Below are 23,290 nucleotides of genomic sequence, written 5' to 3'. Positions count from 1 at the left end.
TCTTTGGAACAAATTAAGACAACAGTAGCAAATAACAGAATAACTTCTACGCATATATTTTTCAAGGGCAATAAATAGATAAGTATATAGTTATGGGAAAATATGCCTCAAATATGCTTTGTAAACTTTCCCAGGATTTATTGTTTTTTCTTATTAACATATAATGCACTATCACTACTTTCTGTTCTGGGAAAAACAAACCCTGAGGTTTTAGTTTCTTCCTTCAACCAGAGTGATACCAAGAATAAACCTGGACTAAGGTCAACTTGTTTGCGCCAACAGAGAATTCTGTAGTACATTTGATTGTTTTACTAATGTACATGTAGTCTATGTTGTTATCAAGAGACTCACCAAATACTTTATACCCCAAATAGGTTCTCTGATGATTATCATGCTAGCATAGGAAATCTGAAGAAATAACAAATGGTATAACAAACAGACATGTGATACATAAAACAAAGGATACAGCTTGACCCTGGATTTTCCCCTTAGAATAATTCCTTCCATAAATAAGACTTTACTTTTTACATGTATACTAATCCTATAACTTGTCTTGTATCACAGAGAATGTTAAGGACATACCTTAAGCAATCTAGACCACATTTTTTGTAGTCTATTGTCATCCCAGATCACAAAAAACATTCTCCAAGTGGATGCTCAGGTTAGACTGATGTTCTTAAACAAATTTACTGAGGCTTAGAATGTAAATCACATAACTACTTGCAGCAGCAATAGCCGTTTCAAAAATGACTAAAACAAACTTTTAAATATAAAGCATATAAAAAGAACTATTAAGTATAGCTTTCCAAACTATATCTAGGAATACAGGAATATATGTGTTGCCTTGTGATAAATTTCAATATTCTTTCTGAATCCTACAAACATCACAGGATGTTATAATTTTATTTGGTTCCCATAAGTTAAAAAATCTGATTGCTTTTATATAAATTCCTCAACAGATTTTTATAAATGCTTTTTTCACTAGACTCAGAGATTATCTCTAACTTCCTTTCAGAAATGTGCTTTTTATTGTTGGTTTTAGTGAGTATACTTAATTTTCTAGCAAATACACATGATTTAAATTTTAAGGTTCAAGGTAATTCTAGAAAAAGGTAGACATTGAACCATTTGCTTTTCTACATCCCCACATTTACAAAGCCTAGCATCCATTGTGGTTTCCTTCTTACTCTCTCTTATTACAATATCAGGAAATAGTAACTGTGGTCCAAGTTACCTATGTTAAAGATTTCAAAATTTCTCAAAATTTTACAACACTACAAAGTCATAATATCTGATTTTAATAAGATATAAGATTAGTGTTATGTAAATTTTTGCTACTAGAAAAGAAATACAAATCTTTACTTTTTCTATCTAATTAAATCCAAGTTCCATTATCAGTTCTTAGGATAATATCTAAAATGTACATTCCTAAAGAAAGGTAAAGCTGTTCAAGGGCTGAACTAGTCTGATATACAATTAAGAGTTATTTATTCCTGTTATTTTTTCTTTTTTTTTTTCCTTTTTAAATCCCTATATTAAACCCCTGGTTTCTTGTGGATTATTAGCTCATAATTAACATTGTAAAAATTAATTTTGGAAACTATTGTGCTAATATTTAGCTTTCAGGAAGGAATCAGACAAAATCAATTACCTCCATTCATTGTTAGAACAGAAGATAGAATAGCTTACTAACTGATAAGAGTTATGAATGTCATTATGACACAAAATTTGCTGTGATTTGCTTATTTGGCTACAAGTGCAGTATTTTTCATGAATGACAACACACAGCATTTCCAACTTGTAACATGAAACTCCAGCTCATAAAGAGTATACTGTGTGACTTAAAAAAGTCTGATTGTAGCTAAGTAACAACTTTTCCCCTGAAAAACATGAACAAAATACATTGGGAAATCAGGCACAGACGGTATTTATCGTTTTTTCTTCCTTTCCTCCCGTGGTTTTGTTTCTCAAGACATAGATGATTCCAATAGAATCTAACTCTTATTACAAAATAACACAGCTATTTTTTTCCTTTTCTTTGTCTTTATCTTTTTCTCGAGGTTCCTTTCGTTTACGTTCACTACTTCCAGATTGTCTTCCACTTGATGGAGAGGCTTGTGCCGGCTGGCTTTGCTTTAGGAAAAATAAACAGGAAGAGATTACCTTTTCTAAGGTACTGATAGTTATCTAGACAGAAAAACCACAAGAGTGAAAGGACTTCTCAATAGAAAAAGAAGCTATAGGTGTGCAGACTTATGTTACATCATATCTAAGTAATTGCCTCTACCATTCTTGTTAGATATAATGAATGTATCCATTAGACTAAGTAAATAGAATTTCTAACAATAAATAATATCCTGGCCCTGGCTGCTATGGCTCAGTGAATTGAGCGTCAGCCTGTGAGCCAAGTGTCGCTGGTTCGATTCCCAGTCAGGGCACATGACTAGGTTGCACGTGAGGTTCCCAGTTGGGGGCGTGAGTGAGAGGCATCCACACAGTGATGTTTCTCTCCCTCTCTTTCTCCTTTCCCCTCTCTCTACAAATAAATAAATAAACAAACAAACAAATAAATAAATTATTTTAAAAAATATATCAAGATTATACTGCTGGAAGCCTCAAATTCAAGAAATATTTATGCTGCAGTTTGGAAAAGGTTAATGAAAGTGACACCATTTGGTAAACTACAATAGTTTGCCAAGGCCACAGTAAATACCATAATAGGCAGATTTTAAAAGGAGAACAAAAGTCCTGAAAACTGAGAGTGTGGAATAAATGTATTCGATGAAACAAGAGACATTTTTAAATGAAAAGTTAATCATAAATGGTAGGTCTTAACTTTTAAGCTTGCGGTAGTCAATATTTGAACTAGAAACAGGTATGTATTTTACTGGAGACCTCTACATTTAATCTTCGTCAGTCCTTAAAGGGCATCTTGCTTTCTTATACACACAAATCAAAGGCCCAATTCTGGCAAGGTACAGTTAAACATAAGAAGGGGATTTTTTTTTTTAATTTAATGCAATTAGATTTAACATATAGAAACCCACATAGCAGTCACATTTTCAGTGCTTAAAACATTCAACTGGAAAAAGAAAAAAGTGGGAAATTGCTAATCCTTGTAGAATACTTAGTACATGTCAGACACTGAGTTTAGCTATTTTTAATCACAACCTAAGAGTTAAGTATTACCTATTTTACAGACAGGGCAAGTGAGGATAAGAGGCAGAGGGCTTTGCCCAAGGTGTTACAGGAAATGCAAATCCACAGCTATCTGGTTCTGAAGTCTACATTCTTTCCATTAGTACCTCATACTATCCTCTAACTGACAGAAAAGATTTTCAATTGATTTATATTCTTTGCAGCTATTTAATAACTTAAAAAAATAAGTTTGAAAAATCTTGTCATCAGAACCTTAGGAAAAATAACTTCACTAAATGAGAAAATATAAATATTAAAATAATCACAAAAATAGGATAATGTTATAAAATCTAATGGCTGCTAAAATGCTAACATAATTGAAGAGTCAATTGAATACCTAATTTAAAAATCTGTATCTCAGCATGAATGCTTTTATGGTTAAAGTGATCATTACATTTAAGAATAAGAACACTGGTTTTACCTGAGCCTGTGTAGAAGTGGAAGCAGAAGCGGCAGCAGCGGCTGCTTGTTCCTGTTCCTGATAATATTGAGAAGCCCGTCTATCCTCTTCCTCTTGGAGTTTCTTTGCTAGTTCCAAATCACTGATTCCTTCAGGTATTTGTTCCCAATTGACCTCTTGGTTCTGTTGTTCTTGTTGAAGAGATAATGCTATAAGGTAGTCCTAAGAAATTAAATTATAACCATCTTTAGCTATGAGACTTTACCCAAGAACTAGTAAGTGTAAATATAGAGATTATATCTAGAAAACTATGAGAATAGCTTTTAAAAAACATACCAGAGGTTAAATGTAAAAACCAAAGTTATCTAAGTGTTTGTTTGGGAATATAAACTTATTTCAGTGATGCTGCAATTATCCTAAATATTTTTGGAATTCATTTGAAATTCTTTCTAGAAATAGTATATAAAACATTCACAAAAGCTTTAAAAAACTTTCCCCTATTTACCAAAACAAAAAACAAAAAAAGTCTGTAGAAAATTAGGACAAAATATGAAACTATAAATAAGAAAGTTAGAATTACCATATTATTACACAGAGATAACTACTATTAATAATTAATATATATCCACCCAGTTTTTCTACATTTTTATACAAACTCAAACACATCTCTCAACCCCTAAAATTATCATAATCTTGTTTTCTTTTCCATTTAATGTGACAAGTCTTGTTTAAAAAATATCATAAGAATTTCCCAAAATTATCATATTTATTAAATACTCTTCCACAAAATGATTTTTAAAGTCAACAGAGTTGTCCACCATACAGTCATGTTCAGTTACTTAACCATTACCTTTCCCTCGCATATACACATGCAGATTATTTCTCGCGAGAAAAAGTGATGTATCTTTGGTCAAAGGTTATATTACCTAGCTTAACACACACTTTCGTTAAGAATTAGTGCTGAATGAAACTTGACTACTCTGTGCATCTCCTCAAAATAAAAAAATTTAAAACTACATAGGATATGTTGCCAGTGAAGTACTTGTACTATTTAGCTTGACCATCTTACTAGTAGCAAGAATTTATCCTTCAATTTTTTCCTCAATTCTTGAAACTCTGCTCTTTGCCAAGTCCCATGGTCTTAAATCCACTCCTTCCTTGCTACTGCATTTGTGTGTGTGTGTGTGTGTGTGTGTGTGTGTGTGTAAAGTCTCAATACCTTACAACTGTACCACTTGTGGCAATCTACTGCTTTACATTCATTCTCTCTGCTCCAATATTTTGTACATATAATGAAATTGAAAAATTGTGCACATTTCTCTTAAGTAATATTTAAAAAACAATGCCCGTATACAGCTTCTGAAAGAAAAGGGTTATGTTTATTATTATGATGGTCAAAGGAAAGCCAAAAGTCCCAGAAATATTGACATTGTTTGAATCAAGTATACTTTTGTGCATTCAAAGTTTGCTATTCAAATTGCCATCATGACACAATGTATAGTATTAGTTGGTCAAATAACTGCCTTCCCTGCTAGACTGCAGAATCTTTGAGGCAAGACTGCAGAATCTTTGAAGGCAAAATTGAATGATTTATCTTTGTGTCCCCAGGACCTAGTTACAGTGCCAGGAATATACTGCTCAATGAATATTGGCTAAATGAACCCAGTCTCTATGCACTTAAATTGTTATTAGCAAAATATGTGTTAACCATTTAACATAACCATATTTCAGGCTCAGTTGGAGAAGTTACATCACTGTTATACTTCTAGTAATAAACACATTGTGGTGGAAAGCCTGCTTACCTATTGCAGGCCAAAATCTTATCTGTTGCAGTTTTAAATGGGAATTCTACTCACTAATCTACTCTTCCTTAACTTGGACTCTAAGGTGTAGAATACTCACCTACATTTTACCCAGTGCATGCTATCTTCAAGACTCCCTCTTTTCTACATGATCTGATTAGCCAAAATATATCCCAAATATGCACTCATCTCTTTCTCTCTACTACCCAAGACTAACCATCGTCACCTCTTGCTTGGCCTACTAATCTCTATACCTGTGTCCTACCTCTGTAGCCTCCAACTAGCAGTGCTTTCTTTCTTTCTCTTTCTCTCTCTCTCTCTCTCTCTTTCTCTCTCTTTCTCTCTCTCTCTCTCTCTCTCTCTCTCTCTCTCTTTCTCTCTCTCCTTTATTTATTTATTTATTTATTTATTTATTTATTCTCACCCAAGGACATGTCCACTGATCCCAGAGGGAAAAGGGGGAGGGGGAGAGAGAGAGAAACATTGATCTGCCACCTTGTGCATGTGCCCCACACTCCAACCATCTGAGCCACACAATGAGGGCCACCTAGCATGGTGAAGTAGCTCTTACTGGTGTGGCTCAGTGAGCTGGCCGTTGTCCCACAGCCGAAGGGTCACTGATTCAATTCCTGGTCATGGCAACTTGCCTGGCTTGCTGGCCAGGTCCCCGGTTGGGGGTGTGCAAGAGGCAACTGATTGATGTTTTTCTCCTTCTCTTCTCCCTCCCCTCCCCTCTCTCTAAAAATAACTGAAAAAAAAATTTTTTTAATGGTGAAGTAGATCATGTCACTTCCGTGTAACATACTTGGAGTATCTTCTCTACTACAATTGTAATAAAATTCAAACTCTTTACCGTGATCTTCACAGTTCTATATGATCTGGTCTTCTGAACCAGAGTGTATAGCTAATGTACATACAGAACGACCACTTACCTATTTAGCAAGTGTCAGGAAAATTTCACAAGTATATTAATGAATAAATCTTTAGTTTTGGATAACTAAATTCACATTTGAAAGGAATGAGCATTTTAAACAATATAAAGAAGCCAAAACAAATTTACCTGATCTATCTGATCTTGCTGTCCTCTGTATACAGTTTCAGGATCTGAAGGAGGCCGCAGATGAAATTCTGAGTCACAGAAATTTCCATCACCATCAACATTGTGTAGGCTTTCCCAAACAACTTTTTCTTCAGTAAGAAACCCCTGGTCTGTTACCAGCAAATACAATAGACCCTTAATAAAAAAAAACAAAAGAAAAAAGATTATTAAATTAAAACTAATATTTAAGAGAAATTTTATAACCTATATGTTTAAAGCATATTAATTATTCCTACTAACTAAATCTGCAAAACATAATTAATAGCAGACCGAGTGGATATCTTATTTGCTCACTGCATTAAACCTACCTGGCTTTGAATATAGTTTATAATTGGTACACCACAGTATAATGAGGAATTATACTATAATTTGAGGTGCTATTGGCATGCTCAACAATTAAATGACTTATAAACAGCCTTTGGGGGTTTATAATCTCATTTCACAAAATAGAAAAGTACTATATAAGTTCCTAAGAATATATCTCAGGTAACAAATAAGTCAAAATAAAATAATATCACATTGCCTGTAGTCGTAAGCCTATATGACTTATCGAATTAACACCAATTTTTCCTTTCTCTGTACCATTAGCTACTCCTCCTTCATATACCAACAGTACTTTGTACTTATTTCTGTTGTAGCACTGAATCACACTATACCATGATTGTTTTCCTGCCTTATTCTCCAGACTATATGTTCTGATCTCTATATTTCTGGCCTTAAGTCATTACCAAAGAATTTAGCATTGGCCTCTTAATTTTTCATATGCTTTAGTTCTAACTCCAATCATGTGTAAAGTGTCCCTCATGTATCACACAAGAATTGTAAGCCATTTTTCTTCAGATTTGCCAAGGATGTGACTTTCATTTACTTGCTCAGAGTTCCCACTGGTTAATACAGTGTTTATTACTGCACAAAAATCATAACTTTCACATTCTCTCCTATCATCACAATTAATCTTAATAATTAAGAATAAGAAATTCCTTTAAAGAGTTTGATGGTGTAGGTAGAGAAATTATTGAATTAATTCTGAAGCTTTAAAAAGTAAGTAATTATTTTTGAGCATTTATTATGGGTTCACTGTGGGACACGGCTCTTCCTAAAGTACAAAGTCTTTCTTTCCTAATGTCTACTACCATTTACATTCAAGAGTTAGCTGTAGGTACTGATTAATTTATATAGTCATTGAAATTATTATAGCAACATGGAAAGTATTCATAAGGAAAAATATTTCGATATAAAGTTTAAAGACATTGTTTTAAGCAAAAATTAAATCTGGGTTAATGTTTTTTTACAAAATCAGGTATGTTTCAATTTATCAAATACTCGAATGCCTATCATATGCTCAGCACTATGCTAAGTGCTTGAAGATTCATATCATAGAAAGTAATAATCTCACCTTAGTCTGGTAATAGCACTTTATACATTGAATTGAAGTTGTCTGCTTACTTAATCATCTCTCAATATATTTCAAGCTCCTTGAGGGCCACAGCCATGATCCTCACTGTCTGTTGTAACATATTTTTAATACCCAGTTAGAGTCTACCTCATCCTAGGATAATATAAGAAAAAAAAAAAAAGAGGCCTTTCCAGCCAGTTTTCTATTGAATAAATCTGACCCTTCTGTTTATACTTATCACAATACATTTCAACATACCATTATATGATATCTAGGCTTTATAATTTATTTTATGTAAATCATATATTAGATGGGCTGTGTGCTAGGGGAGGAACCATAATCTTACCAATAATTTTTCTCCAAATAATCCTTTAGGATGGGTAATTTCTAGGATGGTTTCTAATAAAACTATTATCATCCAGAGCATATGAATATTTATATGTTTTCTCTAAAAAGGTATCCCATTCCTGGTATAACTGATGTGTCTTCTCAAAGACCATCAGCCTCAATGTCTTCCTCTTTCTTGACATTTATCAATAAGGTCTTTAATTTGTCCACCATCAACAATGCTGATTATTACTCAATAGTTTTTTACATAATTGCAGTATAGAATAGCAAACTGTTTATTCGTTTAGTACTGAACACCTCTGGCCCCCTTTTCCTGAGAGTCATAGTTAAATTACTATCAAGAATACGGAATACTGTACTTTTGCTTTCATACCCCATCACTTTTGCTACACTATCTAGTCAAAGCTTTCTTTTCTAAGCCCTGACTCTTTCTTCTAATCTCATTCACTAGCCTCTAAAATACTAACTTCATTAAAAAATAACTAAGACAGGATGCATGTATTAAATTCTTAAATTATTCACATATAAAATGTATAAATTATATAAAAATGACAAAAACGACGTAATTTTAATAATTTTTTTAAATAGGCAATTGAATAACAAAAGAAAACTGGTAATATCTTGATAGTTTCATATTGAGTATGAATAACATAATGACAATATCATTACAATTTGTAAATTGATAAAATAAAACTTGGCAAATGTAATAAAAAAATAAGTAATTCCAGCCTTTAAAATACAGAGGAAAGCACTACCTGAACATTTTTGGTTAACTGGCTTGGATTCAAATTACTTACTATTTTTGAATTTCAGTTTTCTTTTCTTATGAAGTGATATGCAGACAGATCTGAAAATTTCTAGTGTATTTTATAAATTAGAAGATGAACTTTATTCCTACCTAACAAACATAAATTTTACCCACAAATAGGTCTACCCAGAGAGGCAGAGCTGTTGAGAATGTGAACTTGAAGTCAGATTGGCGCTGCTTACAAGCTGAATGGTCTTGGGCAAGTAACTTAGGGCCTTTAAACCTGTTTTCTCAGCTGTGAAGTGATAAAGGAGTAATAGTCACAGCTGTGAAAATTAAATGAGATAATGAATATAAAGTGCTTAGCACAATACAAGGCACATAGTACTTAATAAATATAAGACATTAGATTCATGATTATCACCTATTTACCTCAATTTCTCTATCTTTCTCCTTCTCCTGTCTCCTATTTAAGAGAAAAAGATCAATTTCTCTGCCTGTACTATGGAATTTATCACTTTCCTTATTCTGTTTCCACATTTCTCTACCCCCTGCCCCAATTAAAAAAAAAAAAAGTGACATATTTGATGCATCAATCACCTTTTAAAAATAACTAAATTAAGCACTGGCCAGCATGGATCAATTGATTGAATACTGTCCCACAAAGCAAGAGGTGGCCAGTCAGGACACATGGTCGTGGACCAGTTGGGGGTGTGCGAGAGGTAACCGATAGATGTTTCACTCATACGTCAATGTTTCTCTCCCTCTTTCTCCCTCCCTTCCCCTCTCTCTAAAAATAAATTTAAAAAATCTTAAAAAAAAAAAAGATTAGGTGGAAGTATATGGAGCAAGGTAACATAAATGAGAGCAGAAATTGGGGGTATATGTATTTGCTGCCAATGGACAGATGAGAGATGAATAGTTTAATCAAAAATTCAAGGGGAGTGCTATTATAACTAATAACCAACAGGAGCTGGACTTGATTCTTTCTAGTAATGGAGGAAACAGCAGAATGTACTTGTCCAAAGTTTAGGAATGGTAAATCACAAAGCTAGGAATGATAAAAGGCACAAAGCTAGGAATGATAAGAGGACTTTTCAACAACAGGAAGTCAAAGTACCTGTGGTCAGAAAAATGTGATGAAAAACTGCAATCAAAACCATAGGTCATATTATGGTAGATAGCTGGAAAATGTGAGGTTGACTCACAGACATTATACGGAGTGGGGGGGTGGGGGGTGGTGGTGGTGGTGGTGGTGTGTGTGTGTGTGTGTGTGTGTCAATTTGATTAACATATCCACTGTGATTCTGCAATGGCAGAAGTCCTAACAGAAAGTCTATGGAGATGGAATAGTAAAGTTAATAAATGGGGAAAACTTTGTCCAGATATAAGTTTTAGAAATATCTATACTCTCCAAGGCTTTGTTGTACAGAGAGTCACCAAAAAGTCTAACCTAATGTCTACCCAATGTCTAGAGATAGGAGTTAGAACAAAAGTATAGTACTGGAGAATGCTGTAGCAGACATATACCTCCCCTTTGGTCAAATAAAAATTCACAGCTCATACATCTTTAAAGTTCCAAAAGACTTCAGATGACGAAGGTTTTTACACACAAGTTACAGTTTAGTAAATTCCTAAGAAAACTGATACAACCAATAAAAGAAGCTGGAAATGACTTTCCCTAAGTATAGTATTCCCTCACTTATCGTAGGTATTACGTTCTAGACCACCCCCCTCCCCGTGCGAGGTAGGAACCTTACATTTATTCTACACTCTTAAACCTACATAACTTTAACAACATATGTATACAGTACTGCAAAATCTCACAATATAGCGAACAATCCACGATAAATAATATAATATTTTTTAAAATCCCACAATACAGTGAGGCCGCGATATAGAGAGGGACTACTGTAATCCTTTTTGTGCTGCCAACATGGACATCTTCCTTGTTGGTCTTGGTCCTGAGATGATAAAGGCATATGATATGGGTACAAGAAAGCATAAAGATCCTTTCTGCAAATTCTAGTTAAAAATAAGCCCCAACAATAAAATAATAAATTTGTAGATATTTATGACTGACTGTCAGTTTATTATTATTATAGGTCCCTAGTTACAGACACCACTTAGTGTTATAAATTCTATTGTAAATCCAGTTAATCAGTCCCTGGATCAATGAGAAGGCAAAGTGTCTCTGACTCTTCTAAACATTGGGTACTCAGCCAGAAATAAAGCAGTGTCTTATTTAAAGACCCTTAGAACTGGAATTACAGTTCAAAGAGAATGAAGGCTATAGGATGGAGAGGATTGTAATGGTGCATAAACAGCCGAAAGCCTCGTAAGATCCCTGGAAAACACAAGATTTGCATCATATTAAAATGGAGTTACTTCACCTAATGTAATGCATTGTCCCTGATTAGATCCTGATTTGAACAAACTAACCATAAACCACATGGAGAGAAATGGGAAATCTTATTATGGACTGGGTATTAGATGACATTAAAAATTATAGTTAATTTTGTTAGAAGCAACAATGGTACTGTGATTATTTGAAAGCAAAATGTTTAGAGATGCATACTGAAGTATAAGCAAAAAGAGAAAAACAGTATGTCAAAATTGTTGGACTTTTTGGTCAAGAGGGTGGCAAAGATAAACACGGCTTGCCTCCTCACACAATCACATCAAAATGACAACTAAACTATAGAAAAACCATCATTCAGAACTGTCAGAAATCAAGCTGCACGAAAGTCCTACAACTATATAATTAAAGAAGAAACTACACTGAGACTGGTAGGAGGGGTGAATTTTGCCATGACACATTTCATGGCAAGATCCTGCGTTAAAACCTCAGTTTTTGGAATCCCCAGATCAGCTTATAGTTCTCGCACTATCAGCTGTTGCTGATCTGTGTTGACTGCAGCCTGTACACATTCAACATTCTCAGGTGTCCTGCTTGTTGCAGGCCTTCCAGAATGTGGATCACTTTCAACAGACTCTCGCCCATCTTTGAAGTGTTAGTGCCACACTTTTATTTACGCTGCACTCATTGCATCGTCCCCAAAAGCCTTCTGAATCATCTGAATAGTTCCCATGGAGCTATGTTCAAACTTAATGCAAAACCTGATGCAGACTCATTGCTGTACTCGCTCATTTTGAATGTGACAGCCACACAGAACACATGCTCATTCAACGGCATCTACCATCCCCAATGACTATTACAGTGAAGTCATTATTCACGCATGCGCATTCCAGTCCACTCTCCTTGGCTGCCAGGTTACACTGATGTCATGCAAACCATTCCCGTCATATTAACAATGGCTGGACTTTTTCCTGACAGACCTCATGTATGGATCATGTTTTCTTATTCATTCAGCTACCCTATGTCTTTTGATTGGAACATTTAATCCATTTACATTTAAAGTTATTATTGATAGGTACTTATATATTGCCATTTTATTCTTTATACTTGTGGTCCTCTATTTCTTCTCCTCTTAAAGCAGCCCTTTAACATTCTTGCAATACTGGCTTGATGGTAACGAACTCATTAAGGTTTTTTTTTTGTCTAAGAAACTCTTTACTTCACCTTCAATTTTAAATTTTCAATGATAGCTTTGCTGAATAGCATAGTCTTGGTTGTAGGTCCACGCTTTTCATCATTTTGTATACTTCTTACCAGTCCCTTCTGGCTTCCAGTTTTTGTTGAGATCATCAGCTGACAGCCTTATGGGAGCTGCCTTGTAGGTAACTGTCTCCCCCCTGCTCTTTCTCTCTCTTTGTCTTTAACCTTTGATATTTTAATTATGATGTGTCTTAGTGTGGGCTTCTTTTTGTTTATGTTGACTGGGACTCTGTGTTTCCTGAAATTTTGTGATTTTTCCTTCACCAGGTTAGGGAACTTTTCAGCCACTATTTCTTCAAATAGGTTCTCTACCCCTTGCTGACTTTCTTTCCTGCTGGTACCCCTATGATGTGGATGTTGTCACCCTTGATGTTGTACCACAGGTCCCTTAATTTTCCTTATTTAAAAAAATTTTCTTTCTCTCATGTTAAGCCGCACCCAAGGACATGCCCACTAATTTTAGAGAGAGCAGTAGAAGATAAAGGGAAACAAAGGGAGAAACGCATTGATATAAGAAACACTGATTGGTTGCCTCTTGCACACCCCAACCAGGGACCAAACCTGCAACCTAGCCATGTGCTCTGACCAGGAATCAAACCCACCTTTCGGTTTACAGGACGACACTCCAACTGAGCCACACCAGCTAGGGACTCTTTTCTTTTTGATGCTCTGCTTGGGTGCTTACTGTTATCTTGTCCTCTAAATCACTGATTTGACCCTGTGCTTTATCTAACCTACTATTGATTCCTTCTAGTGTATCCTTCATTTCTGACTTGAAAAAAAAAAAGATTTCTATGTCCTTTTTAATGCTATGTCTTTAAGTTCTCACTAAGATCATCTATTCTTCCCCTAAGGTCCTGAAGTATCCTTATACACATTATCTTAAACTCTGCATCTGGTCTCTTGGTTGCTTCCATTTCATATAATTCTTTTTCTGGGGATTTCTCTTGTTTTTACATTTGGGTCATACTTCTTTGCCTCCCCATTTGTCTCTCTGTGTTAGTCATATCTGTTATGACTCCCATGCTTGTTATGATGGCTCTGTGATGAAGGTGTCTTGTTGGGCTCAGTGGCACAATCTTCAAGCTCATCTGAGTTCTGTGCTCCAAAAATGTTTCTTATGGGTTATGTGCACCCTCCCATTGTAGTTCAGCCTTGAATGTTGTTGGCCCTTTTTTGAGTGGAGTTAACCCTTCAGGCTGGCTGACTATAATGGTAAACTTCAATTACCCTGTATGAGACACTGGCCAGGGGCTGCTCCGAGGCAGAGTTGTTTTCAGCAGGGTCTGGTGCCTGTTGGAATCCACCTTTGGGTGTGCCGCTTATGTGCCACTTGGGTTGAGCTCTAGTGTGTTGTGAAGCCCACTACTGGTTGTGTTGGTTCTGGGTCCACTTGGGTAAGGTTCAGGTAACATGATGTCAGACATTGTGTGTAACTGGCCTCGGGTTACCTGTTGGAGCTACCACACTGTTCACTGTTTGTGGCTGCGTCTACAGGGTCTGGGTGTGCAAGGGAGGGGTGCATCTATGTATAAGGGTCAGCAGAACTGTAAAAGGTCCAAGGCTCCCTGAGGTCTGCCTCCATCCGTCTCCAACTCCGCCTTCCCTTGAGGTTGCCTGCGCTTCCTCCCGAATCTTCCAAAGAAAGGCTATAGAGTGGACCTAGGCTGGCCACAACCTACAGACCCTTCTATAGGTTGCCAGCCTGGTGAGATGGAGCAACTGGAGCCAGGAGGACACGGCTAGTGGGCCCCCTGTTTGGGGGTCATGTGGCCAGGCATTCAGTGAGTCAGTGAGGGGAAAGTGGCCCTTACTCCAGAGCCAAACCAGTCTCTGTCTCTGTCATCAAGTCTCCAATTCTAGTTCCCCCTGGATGGTCGCCCCGCAGGTTCAGGTTGTGTTCGGTCAGCCGCCACCTCTGCAAGAGCAAGCTCAACAGGGCAGACCCACTGGGCTCAGGACAAATCAAAAGTCTCCCCATTGGGGGGTGACACCAGCCCAGCCCACAGAACGGGGCTAAGCACTTTGTCCCGGTCCCAGACCACAGACTCTGAGGGACTCACAATTTGAATGTCCCAGCTCTTAGCCCCTCTTCCTTCCCAGCGGCGGAACTGAGCCCAAGGGTATCTGAGACTTGTCAAGCCTGCTCCAAACAGTCTCCCTTTAGGAGTGGTGCCTGCGATCCCATAGGATGGGCGGCAGGGACTTCTTCCCCATCCTGGGGTAGTGCAGGGTGAGCTCACAGGGGGAGATAGGAGTGGCCCCCCTGCAATGTATCCACATAGCCCCACCCACCTGTCTGGTCCTCAACAAAAGCCTCGCCATGAGATATGCTCCAAAAATCCCAGCTCTCTGCAGCGCTCTGGTCCTCCTATGTGACTCATCTCAACAGAATGAGGCTGGCTGAGTGATTTGACAGGTGAGGGGCGTGGATAGCCACCTGTGTGCTCAAGGTATGAAAGACTAGCTCTCTTTTGAAAGCCATACAGTTCAGTCACTGAGTCTCCGCCGGAAGCCTCCCCAGAAAAAAGACCCCAAAAGTCACTGCTGGGTGCAGCCTGCAGCCCCCTCCGCAGGACCTGAGTATAGCAGAATGGCTTTGTCAGGGACCAGGCAGTGCACTCCCCAGGCTGGTGCTATAACAATAGGAGTGCTCGCCTCCCTGAAGGTGACATCTGAGTTTCCCAGGCAGACTGAATCCCCACTGATTTTCCCTACCAGATGCCATGCGGGCTCCTCTTCCCATTCCTGTTGCTCTGGGTTGGGGATCCCTACATGGGGTTGAGATCCCACACTCTTGGGGGGAGGTAGTTTTTCAGCCTCTACCTGGGTGTGGGGCCTAGCCCTTTCCATGTTTCCACCCTTCTTACCCGTTTTCATGTGGCCTTTTCTATAAATCTTCGGTTATAATGTCTCAGTTCAGCTAGCCTTCAGTTGGTTATTCAGGTTGATTGCTCTATAATTTAGCTGTAAGTCCAGTTTGTGGCTACCTACTCTGTAGCCCTCTTGGAATTGATATTATATTCTTTAGATTTTCCTTTTATTCTTTTCTTTCTCAGTTTCCTTTGCTAGTTCATCCTCCTCTAGTTGATCCTTAAATATTTCCACTCCTCAAATCTCTGTTCTAGGCCTTCTTTTTTCTTTCCTTCCATATTTTTGTGGTAAATCTCATCATATTGCTAAATTACTATATATACACAAAAATCATTCCTGTCTTGAACAACTTTCCCAACATTTCTACTTGAAGTCATGCCTCAGATGCAGCTATAATGGTTCCAAGGCTGACTCCTACCTTTCTTATCTTCCAGTAGTCTCTGTTTCAATAAAGAGCATCACCATTCATCCAACTGTTCATGCTCAGAACCCACAAATCATTCTTTCTTGTTTTTCACATCCTAATCACCAAAGCTGGCTGCTTGTATCTCCTCAATGTCTATGGAATCTATCTACTCTGTATTTCTTTACCATCCTAGTCCAAGTCACTATAACATCTTACTTGGCCTCCTGCAATATTCTCCTGACTAAATCTCCATTCACTCTTGCCTCAAAGTCCAAAGTACCTTTATGTCATACACTGGTCAAGGAGACACACCCCAATGATAATACACTAACTATAGAATAGGTTTACTGAGAAAAACTTACTGAGTTGGTCAAAAAGTCCGTAAGTTTTTTTCTGTAAAATAAAAGACTCGTTTTTCATTTTCACCAATAATTTTACTGATCTGGGTATTCTGAATATATTGGCTATCTCCTGTGTGACAGAACATTGATTGTTCTCAATTAATGTCTTAATCTGATTGTTATAAACTTCGACTGGTCTACCCGACCACAGAGCATTGCCCAGCAAAAAATCTCTAGCACAAAACTTTGCAAACCACTTTTGACACATTTGATCAGTCACAGCACCTGCTCCATACACTGCACAAATCTTTTTCTGCGTTTCAGCTGCATTTTTACCTTTCTTGAAATAATGAAGCATAATGTGCCAAAAACATTGCATATTTTCTTCCATCTTCAGTATTAAAATGGCTACACAAAAATTCACCAATTTTGATTTTTTTAAAAAAATGCACACTGATATGACAGCTGTCACAACACAATCTAACTAAATTGTTTCAAATGAAGTTAAAGACAACCAAGCACAACTAGAGCCATCTTGTGGAAAACAAACAAACTTTTTGGCCAACCCAATAGAAGCAGACAGAAACAGCAGAATGCACACATTCTCTGAGCTATCATTATCTCACAGAAAGGCACAGTTAGGCCAGAAACAGACATATGATAGAAAGTGTTCCTGAAGGGGCACCCCGCCCCAGCTGCACAGGAAGCCTGGGAAAACCTGCGGACTAGTAAAGGATTCCTGGTCCAGGATATGCCTTGACAGAAAAGGGAACATCTAGAGCTCATTTTGGGGAGGTGGTATAACAATCACCAATGACAGCCAGAGACCTCAGTTTCCCATTGAACTATCTGTTCCTGCTGAGCCCAAAAGAGAGAATGAAAAGAACCATTAAGCAGTCAAGAAACCAAGGTCTATTTCTTTTCTGAACTCAAAATGCAACAAGATCGGGTATCTGCCTATCTTTGTAGTCTTCATTTCAAGCCTCTTATTTTCTGTGCTTCAGCCACACAGGCATTCTTTCAATTCCATACGGAGTTAAGTTCTTTCACTCTTCAGGACCTCTGAACACATGTTGCTTCATTAACCTTTTATACATTCATTCATTCATTCAGCTAACTAATTAAACTCCTAGAAAACTCTTTTTCAGGTCTCATTTTATCTTTCTAGCTAAAACTAACCTCTTTTATTAAGAGTTACCAAATCCAAACTATGGCTGAGATGAGAAAACCATATCTAAACTCTCCATGACAGCACATGAGTAAAATCAACAAAAGTTCAGGCCTCAGTTTAAATGTTACTTCTCAAAGAAATCTTTCCTGACATCCTCAGTCAGGTTCTAAGTCCTACTAAAAGCACTCAGCAATGCTGTATGTACCCTTTCCAGAGTGTATCTCAACAGAAATAAGAACTATTTGTGCAATTATTTAACATCTGCCCCAAGTCAAAGCAGGACGTCCTTAAATGGCAGCAACCATACCTACCTTGCTTAACCTGCAGGCCTAGGACTCTAGCTGAGTGCCCAGACATAATTATGCTCAATAGTGACTTGTGAAATGAATGAAGTGTAGACCTGAAAAGATCAGGTAAAGCAAGATGACTAAGCGGTATTTACTATGTAGTTGTAATTCCAATTCTGATGTTTTTTACCTCAGATTTCTGAGGAGTATGGATGACTCTGGGCCCACACCTAGCACATACCTAGCTCAAATGTGAGAGCAATACAAACGTTTTCTATAACTAATCCAGGAGTAAGAGAGGTAGGGCTTTAGAGTATTCTTTTTTGAAAAAAATGTTTTATTGATTATACTATTACAGTTGTCCCAATTTCTTTTCCCTCTGCTCCCCTCCACCCAGTGACCCCCCCCCTCCCTCCAGTTGTCCCCCCTTTAGTCCATGTCCATTGGTTGTGCATATAGTTCTTCTCAACCTCTTCCTGTCTATTCCATTCCCTCCTACTATGCTTCTTAATTCCTGTACCATCTCCCTCCCTTTCCCCCTTCCCCCTCCCTGCTGACCTCCCAATATGCTTCCCATACCTATAATTCTTTGTCCACTCTCGTTGCCTAATCTGCCTTTGTTTCGATTCCCTAGCTTCTGTTGTTGGTTCTTGTGATGCAGTTTTCATTTTAATGTTCATAGTTTTGATCTTCCTTCTTCTAAACCAGTCCCTTTAACATCTCATATAATAGTGGTTTGGATCTGATGAACTCCTTCAGTTTTACTTTGTCCTGGAAGCACTTTCTCTGCCCGTCTATTCTGAATGACAGTTTCACTGGATAGAGTATTTGTGACTGTAGGTTTTTAATTTTCATTACTTTGAATATTTCTTGCCAGTCCCTTCTTGCCTGCAGGGTCTCCTCTGAGAAATCAGCTGATAGTCTAATTGGGACCCCTTTGTACATAATTCTTTTCTTACTCTCTTGCTTTTAAGATTCTTTAATTTTTGACAATTTGATTCTAATGTGTCTTGGAGTGGTTCTCCCTGGGTCCAGTTTATCTGGAACTCTCTGTGCTTCCTGGACCTGTAAGTCTATTTCCTTCCCCAAGTTAGGGAAGTTCTGCTTCATTGTTTTTTCACATAACTTTTCTATTTCTAGTTCTTCTTCTTTGCCCTCTGGCAATCCTATAATTCGAATGTTCGTTCGCTTATAGCTGTCCCAGAGGTTTCTGAGCCTTTACTCATGTTCCTTCCTTTTTGTTTCCTCTTTCTGCACTGGTTGACTTTGTTCCTTTTCTATGTTCCAGTTTGTTGATTTGATCTCTGGTTTTTATTTCCTCACCACTTGTCTTGTATGTGTTTTCGTTTGTTTCAGTATGACTAGCTTTCATTCCTTCCCCATCTTGTTCCAAAACTTTTGTTAATTCTGTAAGCCACCTTATGACTACAGCTCTGAACTTAGCCTCAAAAAGATTTCTTATTTGTTCATCGGTTAGGTCCCTCAGCTGCTGCCTGGTGAGCTGCGTCACCGGGATTTCAATCATGGTCTGTTTCATCCTGACAGTTTTCTGTTTACCTTTGCTTTCTGGGTGGGCTGTAGGGGGTGGAGCCCCGTGCACTCATCACTACCCAGCGACCAGCGACCTTTTTCACTGTTCTGTGGCGCTTTGTGTGGGGGCGGGGGTCCAAGATGGATTTCTGCCGTTACTCTCCGCTGAGAGACCGGAAGACTACCTCCCCACGGCCTCACAGTCCAAGGCAATGGGGGGCTTCTGCCTTCCCCAGCATTGGAATCGCGAGCTGCCGGGTCTCGACTGCAGCCGGGATTGCTCCCCTGGAGTTTCTCGCAGTCCCACCGCTATCCCCGCTGCTACCGTGGACAGCACAGCCCGACCTTTCCATTCCAATTCCGATTTCGCCCCTCCTACCCATCCAGACGAGCACCGCTGGTTTATAACTTCATACGTTGGGCTTCCATGTAGTTTTATTTTCTGGAATTTCTGGTTATTTTTGGTTTTGAAGTAGTTGTATTCCTACTTAGTTCTGGAGGGAGACAGAGCGTGTCAGTCTAAGCCTCCATCATGGCCAGAAGTCCTAGCGTATTCTTATGTAATCAAACAGATCATTATTTTACACTACTTTGTGCAATTCACTGATTAAAATGCTGAAGGAAATATGAAGACCTGATTCCCAACATCAATAACCTTATTTTCATTTAGAAAAATAAAGACACATCTACAAAGAAAACTGGTAATCAATCATCAACAAGGTAAAGTAAGGATGATATGACCCATAATAGCTAAAGCAGGGTGGGCAGAGTAATGATCCTCAGCCTTACCCTAACCTTCGCATTAAAACCACCTGGGAGCATTTAAAAAAATATTGATGCTCAGGTTACACCTCTAGGGATGCTGATTTTAGCTGGTGATGTACTCTGTGCATTGTTTTTGTTTTGTTTTGTTTTTTTATTTTTTAATCCTTACCTATTTTAATTGGTGATGGAATCTGTGCATTGTTTTTTTGTTTATTTTTTAATCCTCACCTGAGGACATTATTTCATTGCTTTTAGAGAGAGAGGAAGGGAGAGAGAAAAACATCGACTGGTTGTCTCCTTCATGCACCCAGGCCAAGGATTGTACACACCTGGGCAGGGGATTGAACCTGCAACCTAGGTATGTGCCCTAACTGGGAATCAAACCTGCAACCTTCCAGTTACAGGATGACACTCCTACCAACTGAGCCACACCAGCCAGCGTTATGCGTTGGTATTTTTTTAAAAGCTCCTCAGGTAGTTCTAACATGCAGTCTGGGTTGAGAACCACTGGTTTAAGAAGAAAAGTAGTAACTTTACTGAAGAGTTGGTATTCGAAATGTTTCTTAAGGTGAAATTTGGATAGGCAAAAAGGAGTAAGAGCTTTTTAAATAGGGATTAAGGAATAATAAATGGCAGTAAGGTGCAGAAATGTAAAAGCATAAAGTGTGTATGGAGATGAAGGATTATCAATGAGTAGACAGACCATTATGCCTGAGGTGGTATTGGCATAGGGGTACAGAAGAAAATACTTTGCACTGTTATCCTTTAGACACTGAACTAGTACCTCTAGGTTCTACTGAACATTTTTGCTATATTATTGACACGATCAGAGCAGTATTCGACAACAAAAGTCTCGGTGTAAGTTGATAAACTCCTGAATTAGGTGACAGCTATAAAAATGAACAGGATGGATAAAGAGATAACAAAAGGGATGAATCAGTAAGATTAAATGTCATGATATGACTTTAAAGTCACACTGATACCTCCAATAATAGCAAACACTCTCATGAAAACAAATCTTGATTCTTTCTTCTAAATTCCGTTAGCCCTCAAATATAAACATCTACCATTAACAGTCATCCTAGTTCTACCTTTAAGGTTTATCTGTTATTTTCTTCATAAAAAAGGAAATAAATACGTTCTTTTAATTTCACATAACAATTAAATAGCTATTTCTATATCATACCTTGTATTTGGTCATGGTGCTAAAATGATTATTCCGAAAGAACACACAAAGTTCTCCTTCCTGAACCGTTGAGGTTAGTTCACATAATCCATGGTATGTCAGTTGAGTGGCTGTGTTATTTAGAAACTGCTCAGCTACAAAGCCTATGGAACCAATGCATAGTATTAGACGGAAGAATAATTTTAAAATTTAAAAAGTTTTTCTATTTACATTGTGTTCCAAGTATGAATAAAGGCCAGTCAGAAGACTTCTCTCCTACTATAACAACATTCTGGCCCCAAATGAGAGATTCTACTTTTTATTTTGGAAGATGTGTCTACAGACACTCCCATCCTAAAGAAACAGTTATGAAATTATTTTTATCAGTCAAAATATTTACATATACTTTACCTACTTTCAAAAAGGATTTCAGGCAGCTTGCAACAAAACACATAGACACAATAAAACTAAAACCCGCTAAAACAAATAAGGCAAGAGTTAGCAATTTAAAAAATGTGTAGGAGTGAGAGATGTCCGTCAACAGCTACTTCCCCAATGATAGGTGTTTAGAAATTAAAACTGGTCTTAAACTGAGTTGCTTAAGATTTTAACAAAGGTCCCAGATAATTATCAATTCACAAACTGCTCAATTCTTGCCTTTAAACTAAAGGTAGGTGTAAAATTGAACAGAAAACAGTGGATAACTAAAGCCATTTTTATCCTAATCTCCTCCAACATACACTACTATATGGGGGTGGGGGAGGACGGGCCCCCCCCAAAATGGAATTATCTTCTGGAAGGCGGGCCCCTTGCAGTACAGGCTTTCCATACTACATGAGTGTTCTAGGAACCCATCTGTATCAGTGTACCAGATGGTGTTGTTGTGAGAGGCTGTGTTAGGCTTCAGTGATTTTTTTTTTTGAAGACTCTTTCAATGCATATGGTCACTTTATGATGGTGGATTTACAAGCACACCTGCCCACAGAGCGCTGAGTGTTCAGCAGTTTTTGACCAAAAACAGCATGACCCCATGTCCCACCCTCCAATTCACCTGATTTGCCCTGAGCAATTTTTTTTTTCTGTTTCCCCAGATGAAAAAAGTCCTCAAAAGTAAACATTTTGGCAATGTGGAAGAGGTAAAACAAACAAAAAAAAACTGCACAAACAAAAAACGGCATCAAAATTGAGATCAAAACTTTTGAGCAGTGGAAAAAACGTCTTGATAGGTGTATTGCATCAAATGAAAAGAAAGTACTTTGAAGGTGACTGAAGTTTTAACATTAAGAATAAATATACAATTTTTAATAAATAAATTGTTTTGGGGGGTTCCCCCTTGTGTATGTATATATGTGTATTACATATATATAGTTCGGAAATAGAAATGACCTCTTTTGTTTTCAAAATGAAATATAAAGATGTTTATGGTGTTTAATTTAAAAGATATATGTATAGTTGATTCTTGTTATTTGTCAAATTTGCCTACCAGCTAAAATGTATTTATAACTCCAAAACCAATACTTGCTGTGCTTTCAGGGTCACTCCTGGATATGTGCAAAGCTGCAAAAAAACTGAGTCACCAAATGCGAACATTCCCCACTGAGGTCAAACAATGCAAAACTCTGCCTTCTTTCAGCTCTCATCCTGTAAACAAATATCCTTTTCACAGTCAATTGAATCCCACATTCTTCCCATTTTGGTGCTTTTTGGGGGGTGATTTGGAGCGCTTCTTAGTGTTCCTAAATGCATGAAGTCTGTGATGTGACTATGGAGAAAATACATATTTTTTGCAACTTTGTTCAGGCGAGTTACAGTGCTGTTGGCCGTGAGTTTAACGCTACTGAATCAACTGTATATATATTAAATGAGGTGTCTCTAAACAGAAATGCATATAAAACAAGGTTATGTGTTTATCAGTTGATGAAAATCATGTGACTGGAGGTTCACAGGGAACCTAACCCTGTGTTTCCCGTAGGAGCACGGGTTTAGTACTCACTAATTTAGTTTTCATAGCAACTTTATAGAATAGTGATTTTCAACTGGTGTGCTGTAAAAAATTTTAAAACATGCAATGCCTGACTATTTAGTTAGGGGCACTGATATCTTTTCCATTAGATTGTCAAATAAAAAAATGACAATAGCCA

At 37.6% G+C, this 23,290-nt stretch overlaps 1 protein-coding gene across 1 annotated transcript in view; it reads right to left on the bottom strand.

The window, feature by feature from the left end:
* Positions 1 to 1,536: 1,536 nt before the first annotated feature.
* MINDY2 (MINDY lysine 48 deubiquitinase 2) overlaps positions 1,537 to 23,290 on the bottom strand; it is a 65,514-nt gene continuing 43,760 nt past the window's right edge. The window contains exons 6-9 of the mRNA XM_090270667.1: positions 21,171 to 21,313; positions 6,461 to 6,634; positions 3,620 to 3,820; positions 1,537 to 2,133 (exon numbers count right to left, since the gene is read on the bottom strand). Of these exons, the coding sequence (XP_090126793.1) occupies positions 2,005 to 2,133; positions 3,620 to 3,820; positions 6,461 to 6,634; positions 21,171 to 21,313 (647 nt within the window). The 3' untranslated portion in view covers positions 1,537 to 2,004. The remainder of the gene's footprint in view (positions 2,134 to 3,619; positions 3,821 to 6,460; positions 6,635 to 21,170; positions 21,314 to 23,290) is intronic.

The sequence above is a fragment of the Furipterus horrens genome, unplaced genomic scaffold, assembly GCF_987537825.1.
Source record: "Furipterus horrens unplaced genomic scaffold, mFurHor1.1.pri manual_scaffold_3, whole genome shotgun sequence".
Lineage (NCBI taxonomy): Eukaryota > Metazoa > Chordata > Mammalia > Chiroptera > Furipteridae > Furipterus > Furipterus horrens.
The sequence above is the reverse complement of the archived record's forward strand: the minus strand, read 5'-3'. Positions and strand labels throughout refer to the sequence as shown.